Source organism: Oncorhynchus tshawytscha, linkage group LG09 (assembly GCF_018296145.1).
Source record: "Oncorhynchus tshawytscha isolate Ot180627B linkage group LG09, Otsh_v2.0, whole genome shotgun sequence".
NCBI lineage: Eukaryota > Metazoa > Chordata > Actinopteri > Salmoniformes > Salmonidae > Oncorhynchus > Oncorhynchus tshawytscha.
Genome location: NC_056437.1, coordinates 45059386 through 45077126, shown reverse-complemented (window position 1 = coordinate 45077126; position 17741 = coordinate 45059386). Strand labels below are relative to the sequence as shown.

At 41.7% G+C, this 17741-nt stretch overlaps 1 protein-coding gene across 2 annotated transcripts; it reads left to right on the top strand.

Annotated features, from left to right (window-relative positions):
* Positions 1 to 520: 520 nt before the first annotated feature.
* alkbh6 (alkB homolog 6) lies at positions 521 to 16944 on the top strand. 2 transcript variants are annotated; one of them, XM_024432087.2, is made up of 6 exons: positions 521 to 838; positions 2143 to 2211; positions 2316 to 2376; positions 2471 to 2622; positions 6147 to 6245; positions 16102 to 16944. In XM_024432087.2, the coding sequence occupies exons 1-6, from the start codon at positions 785 to 787 to the stop codon at positions 16372 to 16374; spliced, it is 708 nt and encodes a 235-aa protein (XP_024287855.1). In that variant the 5' UTR covers positions 521 to 784; the 3' UTR covers positions 16375 to 16944. The 2 variants fall into 2 exon arrangements, with proteins under 2 accessions (XP_024287855.1, XP_042182875.1); XM_042326941.1 differs by lacking the exon at positions 521 to 838 and adding an exon at positions 1097 to 1238.
* Positions 16945 to 17741: the final 797 nt, after the last annotated feature.

The following is a 17741-nucleotide window of genomic DNA, read 5'->3' as shown; positions in this document are numbered from 1 at the left end:
AAAGCCAGTATGACAATGGGACATTTAGAAAGAACTGGGTTTCGTCCATTGATACAGAACAAAAAGACTGACAGGGACGCGTCTCTTGGCAACCAAACCGATAGAAGGAACTCGTGAAACAACTCTAGATTTGTTTCGGGACTATATCTTGTGGAAGTATGAAATAGAATGAATAAAATCAACAACAAAAATGTGAAAATATGTCAATCATGTGTTGGTAACCCGTTGAATAAAAGTGATAATGCTCTCGAAGCCAGTGTTTGGAGGATATATTGGCACGGTTTGCCGGCCCTCGACTTCGTTTTAGGCCTAACAACACCCGTGCCATAATACTGGCTTCTCGGGCTTTATCATATAAGTATCCACCAATCAAAAGAAAAGATAGGCGGGAGCTAGACAGAAATGACCGCATCTCTGAGTGAACCAATGATCACATATCTGATTGAACCAAGGGCCCTCTGCTTTGCGATATACTCCAGTGCAGTAGGTGGCAGTATTGCACTACATATTGATTGTAGTCAACTGTTCAAGATTTAGAAGAAGATTCTAATAAACGTATCAAGAGAAGTGCTTCGATAACAATTAGCTATCGATGAATCTTGTTTGTCATATCACATGACTTTGTTTTGTGTTCATAGTAGCTACGGTTAAGTATTTTTATATTCAGGGAAAAGGCTGGTATAGGTGCACGTGTGGTTACTAGCTAGCAAGCTGCTAATTTAGCGCCTTCCAACTATCACAACTACGTTTAGCAGGCATTCCATGTCAACTTTCACGAGTAGATATGGAACACCCATGCAGTATTTTTGAGGATTTGGAACGATATGTCGTGAGAGACGTAAGAAAAGCTTTTACCACCCCTCTCATGTACTTCTGGTGTCAGTGTTTGTCAGCTAGTTGAGGGTTAGCCCTTGCGCATGACTCCATTACATTAACGTTACACAAGTCGTTGGGCGAAGGCGTGTTCTTTACGGGGGATTTTGTAAAAGCGACGCTCAATCTGAAGATTAAGACGCGTCGCTTGCGTTAAGGTTTACGTTGATACACGCCTTGATGTAGTGTTCCCACACGCCATATCTCCATGTTACTGCGCTTGTTTACGGAAGACAAGAGGCAACCTACTACCTGTACTAATTAGCTATTATCTAGCATGCTCTGAACACCTGTGTGTGAGCATAACTCGAAATGTAGTTTCGTCAAATTGAGGCACCCATAGAGCTGTATAGATCTGTGAAAAAGTATATATTTTTCATTTTGAATGATTCTTTGTCGCTGATGAAAGATCAGTTTCTAAAGCCATATCACAAGCGGTGAATATTGACGTTTGTAAACGTTTAAACACAGGGTAGGGATTGTTGTGGGCAAAGCTAATGGCTGAAAACGGTTGTGTTTTCGAGAGCAAGTTGAGGTTGAGCTTCTCTGAATTTAAACACGACCGAACAAAAATAAACACAATTTCAAATATTTTGAGTTATTGTTCATATGGCTGGTGTGATTACACGCGGTCCGTGGTTGTGAGGCCAGGAGGACATACTGCCAAATTCCATAAAATGACGGCGGCAGTTTATGGTAGAGAAATTCAAATCCAGTTCTCTGGCACCAGCTCTGGTGGACATTCCTGCAATCACCATGCAAATTGCATGCTGCCTCAATTTGACATCTGTGGCATTGTGTCATGTGACGAAACTGCACAGTTTAAAGTGACCTCTCATTGTCCCCAGGACAAGGTGCACCTGTGTAATAATGCTGTTTAATCATCTTGATATGCCACACTTCTCAGGTGGATGGATTATCTTGGCATTGGAAAAATGCTAACTAATAGGGATGTAAACAAATGTATGCACAAACTTTGAGAGAAATATGCTTTTGTGGGTATTTGAGCTCATGAAACATTTAACATGTGTTTTAAAATTGTTCAGTGTAAAAAAAATGCTATCTAGCTAGATAGAATGCTAATAGATTTAGCTACTTGGCCATTATTTTACTAGCTTGCATCTTATGCTAGCACAGATGAAAGGGAAAACATTATCATATTATCATTGCTACTAACTAGTCTAGCTCTATCTAGGTAGGCATACATTATATGAAAAGGTTAAAATGTGCAATGGATATTAATCTGAGTATGGATATTTACATTTTTAGGCTCCACCAACGGTTTACTACATTCCAGATTTCATAACAGAGGATGAGGAGTCTCAACTATTACAACAGGTAATGGAATACAAGGGAAGGGGGTGACAGATGCACTACACATGTTTAGGTATAACATCAACTAGACATGACATCATGAAATGCCTTTTCTAATGCTGTTCCAGGTGTATAAGGCACCAAAAACTAAATGGACACAGTTATCCAACAGAAGGCTCCAGAACTGGGGTATGTCAGTGATTTATAACTGAATGTGAGGTGAACTGGGAATGATATGACTGCTGGGTGAAATGCTATTCTTACGCCTATGTACTTAATACAGGTGGGCTGCCTCGTCCGAAAGGGATGCTTGGAGAGAAGCTTCCTGATTGGCTCCTGAAGTACTGCGAGAGAATATCTGCTCTTGGTGCATTTGCTGGGAAGACTGCCAATCATGTGCTGGTGAATGAATACAAGCCAGGGGAGGGAATAATGGTATGGTCCTCACATCAGCTTCAGTCATTAGCACTGTGTGATGACACCAATATTCTTGTGCATTTTTGTGTGTGTGTGAAAATAAGCGTTCAATACATTCCATCGGGTGTGGTACTTCTCTGCTTTTGTGTCATTGTTAATTTTGTACAGTACCAGTCAAAAGGTTGTATACCTACTTTATTTTGACTATTTTATACATTGTAGAATAATAGTGAAGACTTCAAACTATGAAATAACACATGGAATCATGTAGTGACCAAAAAAGTGTTAAACAAATCAAAATATATCTTAGATTCTTCAAAGTAGCCACCCTTTGCCTTGATGACAGCTTTGAACACTCTTGACATTCAATGCTTTTCCAAAAGTCTTAAAGGAGTTCTCACATATGCTGAGCGCTTGTTGCCTGCTTTCTTCTGCGGTCCTACTCATCCCAAACCATAACCATCTCAATTGGGTTGACGTCAAGAATTGTGGAGGCCAGGTCATATGATGCACCACTACATCACTCTCCTTGGTCAAATTGCCCTTACACAGTCTGGAGGTGTGTTTTAGGTCATTGTCCTGTTGAAAAACAAATGTTAGCCCCACTAAGCACAAACCAGATGGGATGGCGTATCACTGCATTATGCTGTGGTAGCTGTGCTGGTTAACTGTTCCTTGAATTTGAAATAAATCTGTGTCACCAGCAAAGCACCATCACACCACCTCCCCCATGCATCACGGTTGGAACCACACATGCGGAGAGCATCCGTTCACCTACTCTCACAAAGACACAGAGTTTGGAACCAAAAATCTCATTTAGACTCAACAGATCAAAGGACAGATTTCCACCTTCTAATGTCCATTGCTCGTGTTTCTTGGCCCAAGCAAGTCTCTTCTTCTTGTTGGTGTCCTTTAGTCGTTGTTTCTTTGCAGCAATTCAACCATCAAGGCCTGATTCACGCAGTGTCCTCTGAACAGTTGATGTTGAGATATGTCTATCATCAGAATCCATATATATATATATTATATATTTTTAACCTCAATTTCAACATACTCTCCTCACCCAATACTATTGTGGAATGGATCTGAAATGTTCTATGCTTTAGAACCGGAACCCCCAACAGAAGCTAGCAAGCTAACTAGCTAGTAGTCAGTTAGCCACTGCTAGCGGTTATCAGCTAACCTCAGCCCGGTCAACTCCTGCCAATCTGCACAGCGCTATTCAACCCAGAGCATATCGGACTGCTTTTTCTCTACCACATCTCCGGATTCCTACCGTAAGTAATCTCTGAACCTTTTCACCTGGCTCATCGCAGCTAGCAAGCTGCTATCCGAGAGGCTACTCCTGGCTAATGTCTCTGTCCCGAAGCAAGCACCAGTTACCCTGGAGCTAGCCTCGTGCTAGGCCCATCTCCCAGCTAGCTGAAGATGTCCATCAGCAACTTCTTGGGCTACAATACCTATTTTGCCAATTGGCCTGGAACCCTTTTACTGCCGACACGGAGCCCCGCCGATCCCCTCGGGCGGATTACGTCAGTAGGATCTTGATGGGTTTCAACAGGCTCCTCAGTCGCAACGTCCCCTGAAGCCCCACCTGCTAGCCCCGGCCCGCTAGCTGTCTGAATTGCTGTCTCTCCAGCTCGCCTAGCTATTCACTGGACCCTATGATCACTCGGCTACGCATGCTTCTCCCTAAGGGTCAATATGCCTTGTCCATTGCTGTTTTGGTTAGTGATTGTCTTATTTCACTGTAGAGCCTCCAGCCCTGCTCAATATGCCTTAGCTAGCCTCTTTGTTCCACCTCCCACACGTGGTGACCTCATTTGGTTTAAATGATATCTCTAGAGACAAAACCCCCCTCGTCACTCAATGCCTAGGTTTACCTCTACTGTATTCACATGCCACCATACCCTTGTCTTAACATTATGCCTTGAATCTATTCTTCCGCTCCCAGAAATCTGCTCCTTTTACTCTCTGTTCCGAATGCCCTAGACGACCAGTTCTTATAGCCTTTAGCCGTATCCTTATCCTACTCCTCCTCTGTTCCTCTGGTGATGTAGAGGTTAATCCAGGCCTTGCAGAGCCTAGCTCCACTCCCATTCCCCAGGCATGCTCATTTGTTGACTTCTGTAACCATAAAAGCCTTGGTTTCATGCATGTTAACATTAGAAGCCTCCTCCCTAAGTTTGTTTTATTCCCTGCTCTAGCACACTACCAACCCTGTCCTAGCTGTGTCTGAATCCTGGTTTAGGAAGGCCACCAAAAATTCTGACATTTCCATCCCCAAGTACAACATTTTCTGAGAAGATAGAACTGCCAAAGGGGGCGGAGTTGCAATCTACTGCAGAGAGAGCGTGCAGAGTTTTGTCATACTATCCATGTCTGTGCCCAAACAATTTGAGTTTCTACTTTTAAAAATCCACCTTTCCAGAAACAACTCTCTCAATGTTGCCGTTTGTTAAAGACCACCTTCAGCCCCGAGCTGTGCCCTGGACACCATATGTGAATTGATTGCCCCGCATCTATCTTCAGAGCTTGTACTCTTAGGTGACCTAAACTGGGACATGCTTAACACCTTGGCCACTCTACAGTCTAAGCTAGATGCCCTGAATCTCACACAAATTATCAAGGAACCTACCAGGTGCAACCCCAAATCCGTAAACATGAGCACCATCATAGATATCATCCTGACCAACCTGCCCTCTAAAATAGACCTCTGCTGTCTTCAACCAGGATCTCAGTGATCACTGCCTGTGTGACCACCTGACGCGATGTTATCTTTCTGGCTCATTTTTCAAAATAAAAGCCTGAAACTATGTCTGAAGACTTAACACCTCGAGGAAGCGATAGGATCTGGTTGATATCCCTTTAAATGGAGCAATGGGAGGTTTCAAAATAAAAGCCACTTCCTGGTTTGATTTTTCTCAGGGTTTCGCCTGCAACATCAGTTCTGTTATACTCACAGACAATATTTTGACAGTTTTGGAAAAGTTAGTGTTTTCTATCCTAATCTGTCAATTAGATGCATATTCTAGCCTCTGGTCCTGAGAAATAGGCCATTTACTTTGGGAACGTTATTTTTCCAAACATAAAAATAGTGCCCCCTAGCTTCAAGAGGTTAACAACTGATTTGCTCAAACGCAGTAAGAAGGAAAGAAATTCCACAAATGAACTTTTAACAAGGCACACCTTTTAATTGAAATGCATTCCAGATGACTACCTCATGAAGCTGGTTGAGAGAATGCCAAGAGTGTGCAAGGCTGTCAAGGCAAAGGGTGACTACTTTGACGAATCTCAACTATAAAATACATTTAGTTTTTAACACTTTTTTTGGTTACTACATGATTCCATGTGTTAGTTTATAGTTTTGATGTCTTCACTATTATTTTACAATGTAGAAAATAGTGAAAATAAATCAAAGCCTTTGAGTGAGTAGGTGTTTTCAAACTTTTCACTGGTACTGTATATGACCAGCACCTGGTAGGTGGTGATTTGGCTACTGCTTACTGCAGGGGGGGTTGGTTGTGTGTGTGTTGTCACAGCCCCATGAGGACGGGCCTCTGTACCATCCCACAGTGACGACCATTAGCCTGGGCTCCCACACATTGCTGGACTTCTACAGGCCCATCAGCGCCCAGGAGGTAAGCTCCCAACACAGTACTGTGTCTGCTCTCATTAATAAATATCTGAATAGATGCTAACATGTTATAATAATTCATCTATGGAGCACATTTCACACGCGCAATATACAGATGCAGTGCATTCGGAAAGTATTTGCACCCCTTGACTTTTTCCACATTTTGTTACGTTACAGCCTTCTAAAATGGACTAAATACAAATAATCAGCTCAGGTGCATCCTGTTTCCATTGGTCATCCTTGAGATGTTTCTGCAACTTGATTGGAGTCCACCTGTGATAAATTCAATTCATTGGACATGATTTGGAAAGGCACACACCTGTCTTTATAAGGTCTAGAGGTCGACCGATTATGATTTTCCAACGCCGATACCGATTATTGGAGGACCAAAAAAAGCCGGTACCGATTAATCGGCTTTTTAATTTTATTTTTTTTTAACATTTGAATTTAAAAACAATTTATTTATATATATATTATATATATATATATATATAATATATATATATATTATATATATATATATATATTATATATATATATATATAATATATATATATACTTTATATATATTATATATATATATATAATATATATATACTTTATATATATTATATATATATGTGTTTGTGTGTGTGTGTGTAATAATGACAATTACAACAATACTGAATGAACAATGAACACTTTTATTTTAACTTAGTATAATACAACAATAAAATCAATTTAGTTTCAAATAAATAATGAAACATGTTCAATTTGGTTTAAATAATGCAAAAACAAAGTGTTGGAGAAGAAAGTAAAAGTGTAATATGTGCCATGTAAAAAAACTAATGCTTAAGTTCCTTGCTCAGAACATGAGAACATGAAAGCTGGTGGTTCCTTTTAACATGAGTCTTCAATATTCCCAGCTAAGAAGTTTTAGGTTGTAGTTATTATAGGACTATTTCTCTCTATACCATTTGTATTTCATATACATTTGACAATTGGATGTTCTAATAGGTACTTTAGTATTGCCAGCCTAATCTCGGGAGTTGATAGGCTTGAAGTCATAAACAGCGCAATGCTTGAAGCATTGCGAAGAGCTGCTGGCAAATGCAGGAAAGGGCTGTTTGAATGAATGCTTACAGCCTGCCGTTACCTACAACCGCTCAGTCAGACTGCTCTATCAAATCATAGACTTAATTGTAATATAATAACACACAGAAATATGAGCCTTAGGTCATTAATATGGTCAAATCTGGAAACTATCATTTCGAAAACAAAACGTTTATTCTTTCAGTGAAATATGGAACCGTTCCGTACTTTATTGACGGGTGGCATCCATAAGTCTAAATATTGCTGTTACATTGCATAACCTTCAATGTTATGTCATAATTCCGTAAAATTCTGGCAAATTGGTTCGCAACGAGCCAGGCGGCCCAAACTGTTGCATATACCCTGACTCTGCGTGCAATGAACGCATGAGAAGTGACACAATTTCCCTATTTTTATATTGCCCGCTAACATGAATTTCTTTTAACTAAATATGCAGGTTTAAAAAATATCCTTCTGTGTATTGATTTTAAAAAGGCATTGATGTTTATGGTTAGGTACATTCGTGCAACAATTGTGCTTTTTTTGCAAATGCGCTTTTGTTAAATCATCCCCCATTTGACGAAGTTGGCTGTCTTTGTTAGGAAGAAATAGTCTTCTGACAGTTCACAACGAGCCAGGTGCATATAGCCTGAATGCTTGCACAGAACGCAAGAGAAGAGACACAATTTCCCTTGTTAAAAGAAATTCATGTTAGCAGGTAATATTAACTAAATATGCAGGTTTAAAAATATATACTTGTGAATTGATTTTAAGAAAGGCGTTGATGTTTATGGTTAGGTACACATTGGTGCAACGACAGTGCTTTTTTTCCGTGAATGTGCTTGTTAAAACACCTGTTTGGCGAAGTAGGCTGTGATTCAATGATAAATTAACAGGCACCGCATCGATTATATGCAACGCAGGACAAGCTAGTTACCCTAGTAATATCATCAACCATGTGTAGTTGTTTTTTTTACAAGATACGTTTAATTCTAGCTAGAAACTTACCTTGGCTCCTTGCTGCACTCGCATAACAAGTAGTCAGCCTGCCACGCAGTCTCCTCGTGGAGTGCAATGTAATCGGCCATGATCGGTGTCCAAAAAATGATGATTACCGATTTGTTATGAAAACTTGAAATCAGCCCTAATTAATCGTCCATTCCGATTAATTGGTCGACCTCTAATAAGGTCCCACAGTTGACTGTGCATGTCAGAGCAAAATCCAAGCCATGAGGTCAAACGAGCTCCGAGACAGGATTGTGTTGAGGCACAGATCTGGGGAAGGGTACAAAAAAAATGTCTGCATCATTCAAGAACACAGTGGACTCCATCATTCTTAAATGGAAGATGTTTGGAACCACCAAGACTCCTATTAGAGCTGGCCGCCTGGCCAAATTGAGGAAAAGGGAGGTGACCAAGAACCCAATGGTCACTCAGACAGAGCTCTAGCGTTCCTCTGTGGAGATGGGAGAACCTTTCAGAAGGACGACCATCTCTGCAGCATTCCACCACACAGGCCTTTATGGTAGAGTGGCTAGCTGGAAGCCACTCTTCAGTAAAAGGCACATGACGGCCTGCATGGAGTTAGCTTCTCTGGTCAGACCAGCTTCTCTGGATGACACCAAGATTGAACTCTTTGGTCTCACGTCTGGAGGAAACCTGGCACCATCCCTACGGTGAAGCATGATGGTGCCAGCATCATGCTGTGGGGATATTTTTCAGTGGCAGGGACTGGGAGACTAGGCAGGATTGAGGGTCGCCCGGACTTGAACCCGATCGAACATCTCTGGAGAGACCTGAACATAGCTGTGCAGCGCCACTCCCCATCCAACCTGACAGAGCATGAGAGGATCTGAAGAGAAGGGGAGACACTCCCCAAATACAGGTCTGCCAAGCTTGTAGTGTTATACCCAAGACTTGATGCTGTAATAGCTGCCAAAGGAGTTTCAACAAGGTACTGAATCAAGGGTCTGAATACTTACGTAGATGTCATATTTCAGTTAAATTTTATATACATTTACAAAAAAATGTTTTTCTGTCATGTTGTATTGTTTGTAGATTGAGGAAAAAAACTTTTGAATCAATTTTAGAATAATGCTTTAATGTGGAAAAAGTCAACATGTCTGAATACTTTCCGAATGCACTGTTTATACAGACACTAGATGACATGCAGACATATAGTATTACACGACAGTATTACTGGGTCATTCCACGACAAGAGTGCCTGTTGCGTCCTTTATATATTTTAAGAAGAAATTGTGCACCAATAGAGCTTGCCAGTTTGTAGTCCTAAAATACATTTAAACGTTACCTCTGGTTCGTTCCGCCATCCTTATGGGAAAAAATGAATGGGGAAAGAATAGGTGTTTTGGAATAAGCGTAGAAAATGTCTGAGATTAACACAGGCTTAGGAGATCTTATTTTTTTTTTAATCTATGAGATGATAGCAGTCAGTTAACATGACCTTTTATGAATTATGAAGCGTTTTTGTGATTTAAAAAAATATATATTATTACTAAAAATGATTCAATTCACAAAGTTAGCTGATGAAGATGATCTTATAGAGCAAAACATGTAAGATCTCCTCAGCCTGTGTTTACCACAGACCTTTATATCCAAAACCCTACAAAAATGCCATTCATTTTCCTCATAGGCTTTGTCCAACGAACCGTGGAGGAGTTAGTGCCTACAAAAAGATGGCATTTCTATTTCTTTCAACAGAATTTTTAAAAGCCTGTTATGAAATGGCGCCCCAATTAATATATAGACCACATGGAGAATTCAACATCTTTTTTTATATGAATAATGGCTTGCTAAAGTGCCAAAATGCAGCATTTTGACACGTCCCTCCATCAACCCAGTCACTTCTTGGAAGACTTGAGCCCAACGAATCCCCAAGCGTCTCCATCATTGTAGAGCCATAGTTATTTTGTTGCTTTGACAGTCATTTTTTAAGAATTTATTTAATGTGATTAATTTACGTCTGTCCCTCGTTTTAAAGGTAGACTCCGCTACACTACCGTTCAAAAGGTAGTGTAGCTGAATATCTACATAGGCGTACGGAGGCCCATTATCAGCAACCATCACTCCTGTGTTCCAATGGCACGATGTGTTAGCTAATCCATGTTTATCATTTGACAAGGATAATTGATCATTAGAAAACCCTTTTGCAATTATGTTAGCACAGCTGAAAACTGTTGGTCTGATTAAAGAAGCAATAGAACTGGCTTTCTTTGGACTAGTTGAGTATCTGGAGCATCAGCATTTGTGGGTTCAATTACAGGCTCAAAATGGCCAGAAACAAAGACCTTTTTTCTGAAACTCGTCAGTCTATTCTTGTTCTGAGAAATGAAGGCCATTCCATGCGAGAAATTGCCAAAACTGAAGATCTCATACAACGCTGTGTACTACTCCCTTCACAGAACAGCCTAGAAACTTTCTCTAACCAGAAGAAAAAGGAGTGGGAGGCTACGGTGCACAACTGAGCAAGAGGACAAGTACATTAGTGTCTAGTTTGAGAAACAGACACCTCACAAGTCCTCAACTGGCAGCTTTATTAAATAGTACCCGCAAAACACAAGTCTCAACGTCAACAGTGAAGAAGCGACTCCGTGATGCTAGCCTTCTAGGCAGAGTTCCTCTGTCCAGTGCCTATGTTCTTTTGCCCATCTTAATCTTTTCTTTTTATTGGCCAGTCTGAGAGATGGCTTTTTCTTTGCAACTCTGCCTCGAAGGCCAGCATCCCAGAGTCGCTTCTTCCCTGTTGATGTTGAGACTGGTGTTTTGCGGGTATTATTTAATGAAGCTGCCAGTTGAGGACTTGTGAGGCATCTATCTTTAAGGTCAACCCTGTTACGTGAACTGAACTCTTGTTTTAATATGGTGAAATTCTTCCTTTTGGGAAATAAATTCAACAGAAACCATCAAAATGTAATGCTCATCATATAGGAGTGGCAGGTAGCTTAGTGGTTATAGCGTTGGACTAGGAAACAAAAGCTTGACAAGGCCCCTGAACATTCAAGTCAAATCAAAGTTTATTTGTCACGAGCGCCGAATACAACAGGTGTAGACCTTAGAGGGAAATGCTTACTTACAGGCTCTAACCAATAGTGCAAAAAAGGTATTAGGTGAACAACGGGTAAGTAAAGAAATAAAAACAACAGTGAAACGACAGTGAAAAATAACAGTAGCGAGGCTATAAAAGTGACAAGGCTACATACAGAGACCGGTTAGTCGGGCTGATTGAGGTAGTATGTACATGTAGATATGGTTAAAGTGGCTATGCATACATGATGAACAGAGACTAGCAGTAGCATAAAAGAGAGGTTGTTGGGTGGTGGGACACAATGCAGATAACCCGGTTATCCAATATGCGGGAACACTGGTTGGTCAGGCCAATTGAGGTAGTATGTACATGAATGTATAGTTAAAGTGACTATGCATATATGATAAGCAGAGAGTCGCATCAGCTTAAAAGAGGGATTGGGGGGAACACACAATACAAATACACCGGGTAGCAATTTGAATACCTATTCATGGGGTCTTATGGCTTGGGGGGAAAAACTGTTGAGATTACTTTTTGTCCTAGACTTGGCACTCCGGCACCGCTTGCCATGCGGTAGTAGAGAGAACAGTGGGTTGGCTGCGTTCTTTGGCAATTTTTAGGGCCTTCCTCTGACACTGCCTGGTGTAGAGGTCCTGGATGGCAGGCAGCTTTGCCCCAGTGATATACTGGGCCATTAGCACTACCCTCTGTAGTGCCTTGCGGTTGGAGGCTGAGCATTTGCCGTACCAGGCAGTGATGCAACCGGTCAGGATGCTCTCGATGTTGCAGCTGTAGAACCTTTTGAGGATCTCAGGACCCATGTCAAATCTTTTTGGTTTCCTGAGGGGGAATAGGCCTTATCGTGCCCTCTTCACGACTGTCTTGGTGTGTTTGGACCATTCTAGTTTGTTGGTGATGTGGACACCAAGGAACTTGAAGCTCTCAACCTGCTCCGCTACTGCCCTGTCGATGAGAATGGGGGCATACTTGGTCCTCCTTTTCCTGTAGTCCACAATAATCTCCTTAGTCTTGGTTACGTTGAGGGTTAGGTTGTTATTCTGGCACCACCCGGCCAGGTCTCTGACCACCTCCCTTTACGCTGTCTCCATCGTTATCGGTGATCAGGCCTACCACTGTTGTGTCATCTGCAGACTTAATGATGGCGTTGGAGTCGTGCCTGGCCATGCAGTCGTGGGTGAACAGGGAGTACAGGAGAGGACTGAGCACACACCCCTTGGGGTTCCAGTGTTGAGGGTCAGCGTGGCAGATGTGTTGCTACCTACCCTCAGCCCCCTGGGGGCGACCCATCACGAAGTCCAGGATCCAGTTGCAGAGGGAGGTGTTTAGTCCCAGGATCCTTAGCTTAGTGATGATCTTTGAGGGCACTATGGTGTTGAACACTGAGTTGTAGTCAATGAATAGCATTCTCACATAAGTGTTCCTTTTGTCCAGGTTGAAAAGGGCAGTGTGGAGTGCAAGAGATTGAATCATCTGTGGATCTGTTTGGGCGGTATGCAAATTGGAGTGGGTCTAAGGTTTCTGGGATAATGGCGTTGTGAGCCATTACCAGCCTTTCAATGCACTTCATGGCTAACGAATTGAGTGCTATGGGACTGTAGTCATTTAGGCAGGTTGCCTTCGTGTTCTTGGGCACAGGGACTATGGTGGTCTGCTTGAAACATGTTGGTATTACAGACTCAATTAGGGACAAGTTGAAAATGTCAGTGAATACACCTGCCAGTTGGTCAGCACACGTCCTGGTAATCCGTCTGGCCCCGCAGCCTTGTGAATGTTGACCTGTTTAAAGGTCTTATTCACGTTGGCTACGGAGAGCGTGATCACACAGTCGTCCAGAACAGCTGATGCTTTCATGCATACCTCAGTGTTGCTTGCCTCGAAGCGAGCATAGAAGTGATTAAGCTTGTGTCACTGGGCAGCTCATGGCTGTGCTTCCCTTTGTAGTCTGTAATCGTTTGCAAGCCCTGCCACATAAGACGAGCATCGGAGCCGGTGTAGTATGAATCAATCTTAGCCCTGTATTGACGCTTTGCCTGTACAGTGCCTTGCGAAAGTATTCGCCCCCCTTGAACTTTGCGACCTTTTGCCACATTTCAGGCTTCAAACATAAAGATATAAAACTGTATTTTTTTGTGAAGAATCAACAACAAGTGGGACACAATCATGAAGTGGAACGACATTTATTGGATATTTCAAACTTTTTTAACAAATCAAAAACTGAAAAATTGGGCGTGCAAAATTATTCAGCCCCCTTAAATTAATACTTTGTAGCACCACCTTTTGCTGCAATTACAGCTGTAAGTCGCTTGGGGTATGTCTCTATCAGTTTTGCACATCGAGAGACTGAAATTTTTTCCCATTCCTCCTTGCAAAACAGCTTCAGTGAGGTTGGATGGAATTTGAACAGCAGTTTTGAGTTCTTTCCAAATGACTCTAGACTTTGATTGATTCTAACACCTGGATATGTTTATTTTTGAACCATTCCATTGTAGATTTTGCTTTATGTTTTGGATCATTGTCTTGTTGGAAGACAAATCTCCGTCCCCTCAGGTCTTTGCAGACTCCATCAGGTTTTCTTCAGAATGGTCCTGTATTTGGCTCCATCCATCTTCCCATCAATTTTAACCATCTTCCCTGTCCCTGCTGAAGAAAAGCAGGCCAAACCATGATGCTGCCACCACCATGTTTGACAGTGGGGATGGTGTGTTCAGGGTGATGAGCTGTGTTGCTTTTACGCCAAACATAACGTTTTGCATTGTTGCCAAAAAGTTCAATTTTGGTTTCATCTGACCAGAGCACCTTCTTTCACATGTTTGGTGTGTCTCCCAGGTGGCTTGTGGCAAACTTTAAACGACACTTTTTATGGATATCTTTAAGAAATGGCTTTCTTCTTGCCACTCTTCCATAAAGGCCAGATTTGTACAATATCAGACTGATTGTTGTCCTATGGAAGTCTCCCACCTCAGCTGTAGATCTCTGCAGTTCATCCAGAGTGATCATGGGCCTCTTGGCTGCATCTCTGATCAGTCTTCTCCTTGTATGAGCTGAAAGTTTAGAGGGACGGACCAGGTCTTGGTAGATTTGCAGTGGTCTGATACCCATTTCAATATTATCGCTTGCACAGTGCTCCTGGGATGTTTAAAGCTTGGGAAATCTTTTTGTATCCAAATCCGGCTTTAAACTTCTTCACAACAGTATCTGGACCTGCCTGGTGTGTTCCTTGTTCTTCATGATGCTCTCTGAGCTTTTTACGGACCTCTGAGACTATCACAGTGCAGGTGCATTTATACGGAGACTTGATTACACACAGGTGGATTGTATTTATCATCATCAGTCATTTAGGTCAACATTGGATCATTCAGAGATCCTCACTGAACTTCTGGAGAGAGTTTGCTGCACTGAAAGTAAAGGGGCCATTTTTCAGTTTTTGATTTGTTAAAAAGTTTGAAATATCCAATAAATGTCGTTCCACTTCAAGATTGTGTCCCACTTGTTGTTGATTCTTCACAAAAAATACAGTTTTATACCTTTATGTTTGAAGCCTGAAATGTGGCAAAAGGTCGCAAAGTTCAAGGGGGCCGAATACTTTCGCAAGGCACTGTATATGGTTCGTCGCAGGGCATAACAGGATTTCTTAGAATCTTCCGGGTTAGAGTCCCGCTCCTTGAAAGCAGCAGCTCTACCCTTTAGCTCAGTGCTAATTTTGCCTATAATCCATGGCTTCTGGTTGGGGTATATACGTACAGTCACTGTGGGGACGACTTCCTCGATGCACTTATTGATAAAGCCAGTGACAATTGTGGTGTACTCAATGCCATCGGAAGAATCCCGGAACATGTTCCAGTCTGTGGAAGCAAAACAGTCTTGTAGTTTAGCATCTGCATCATCTGACCACTTTTTTATAGACCGAGTCACTTGTGCTTCCTGCTTTAATTTTTTGCTTGTAAGCAGGAATCAGGAGGATAGGGTTGTGGTCGGATTTACCAAATGGAGGGAGAGCTTTGTACGCTTCTCTGTGTGTGGAGTACAGGTGATCTAGAAAATGTTTTACCTCTGGTTGCACATTTAACATGTTGATAGGAATGAGATTGAACTGATTTAAGTTTCCCTGCATTAGTCTCCGGCCACTAGGAGCGCCGCCTCTGGGTGAGTGGTTTCCTGTTTGCTTATTTCCAAGGCAGTTAACCCACTGTTCCTTCATTGAAAATAAGAATTTGTTCTTAACTGACTTGCCTAGTTAAATAAAGGTTAAATAAAAAATGGAGTAAAAGCAGGTGAGCTGTTTCTCTTTTTGGACAGTTTCTTGTGTTTTGTATTGGAAAACTGAGCGGTTCGAGCATAATACATCAACCCTGTTTTCTATCCATGGATAGACAGGCTAGAAATGTTTTAACAATTACATTTTTGGGGGTGAAGAGCGTGTTCAAATTCCACTCGCTGTTGCACACAACAAGATTCTAGTCCCCATGTCATAAAGGGATTCATGGCTGATTTTTAAGAATAAATTGTCAACCCTGTTACTTTATTTGGCACTCAATAGACTCTTACTATAGTTTATTTAACCTCTTAAAAAGGGAACTTGTTTTTATGAAGTTGAACATGTGCTCTTCTTGACAATGTTATGATGTGATTTATTATTCTAATTTTTTACCAAGTTACACTTCTCAAAAGGCACCGAATTGGTGGAACTAGTTCACTAACGTCTTGTCATTCACTTCATCCCCAGCTGGATGAGGTGCCACAGACTGAGGAGAGCCGCTACCTCCTGTCTCTGCTGGTGCGGCCGCGGAGCCTCCTCATCCTCCAGGACGACATGTACCAGCGCCTCCTCCACGGCATCCAGGGGACGCACCACGACTCGCTCACTGAAAGGGTTGCCAACCTGCTCGCTACCGGGGTCCTGCCAGGGGCCACATTAACCCGAGGCACCAGGGTGTCCCTCACCGTGCGTCACGTGCCCATAGTCATGAGGGCCAATCTGCTCCTGGGCAGGAAATGACAAGAGGAAGTGACATTTGAGGACTTGGGAAAAAATTGACACCATGATACAGACTGACTTGATTATGTCATTCATTGTCTGCCAAGGAAAAGTTTAAATGGGATCCTTGAGATGTCCCAAATTTCAAACGGGTAGGGTTGTTGCAGTGGATATATTAACGCCACACCGGCAGTTAGTCATGGCTGCAGTAAAGTTCCACATGACAACGACAACGGTCACGGTAATCTCCTCTGTCTTCTGGACATGCGTTGGTAGCAGGGCCTTAAATGTGTAATTCACTAGCCACGTTGGCAGGTGGTAACACTCAGGGCTCTACAGTGTGAGCATTTCATAAAAATAGTCAAGTATGGGCACAAGTGCCAGTTGTGATTTATACCAAAATAAATGCCATTTTGTTTTATATCTGGTAATGCACAATGAAATCTGAATCCTAATGTTATAGCTATCCCACCTCGCACAGCAATTCTACCTGTCTAGGGGGCTATGAGCACCATGTGTGAAGTGCTAAAAGGTTTGTTTTTAGAAGCAATGCGCACAGGAATAAAAATTGTTCTAATTTACTCAATTCGACTACAGTGAGACGGTCCCCGTTTTTCTTGGCTATTGACATTGTTTTGTTCAGAAACAAGGTTTCTTTTTAATGTTGGAGTTTGCTTCCACTGCTAGCAAAAACAGACATTGTCGGATTCTACTAGTGAGATTCTCACAGGCACACATGACTTGAGTGGCCCTGTTACCAAGGTAACCTTAAATGGGCAGCAGAATTTTTTTTCTGTTATTTTGGTTCAAAGGTCACCGAATATTAACTCGGTCAATATATAACATTCTTACTAGTAATACATTTGTTTTAGAAACATTACTAAGCATGCTCATGTTTTTTTTTTTGTGTGTAATTATGCAAAGCTATATTTTGTCTGGTAAAAAAATCTGAGTGGCTAGTAGATTTAATAATAATAATTATACCTGCCACAGTGGCTGGTATACAGAAAAGTTTGTTTTAGGCCCTGGTTGGTAGTACCCAAATTGCTAATGACCTTCAGGTCACCAATGGCCTGGTACTCAGGGCTCTATTGTCCTTCTAACCACTCTGACATCAATGCAAATACAGTTGAAAATCACAAACACTTATCTTCAAAACAGTATTGTGCTTTTAAAACTCACCTCACTGTGATGATCAATTTGAAGAAAGAATTTCAACAACAGATTGAAACTGAGTGGAAAACATGGTCGTCGTTTCAAAGCCCAAAACAATGAAATGGACAGCACTTTCTAAGGTGATGATTAATTCAAAACATACATACACATATTCGAGCTTACGCATATGCAAGGCTAAAAAGGTTTAAAAAACAAATTTAAATGATTGTGCC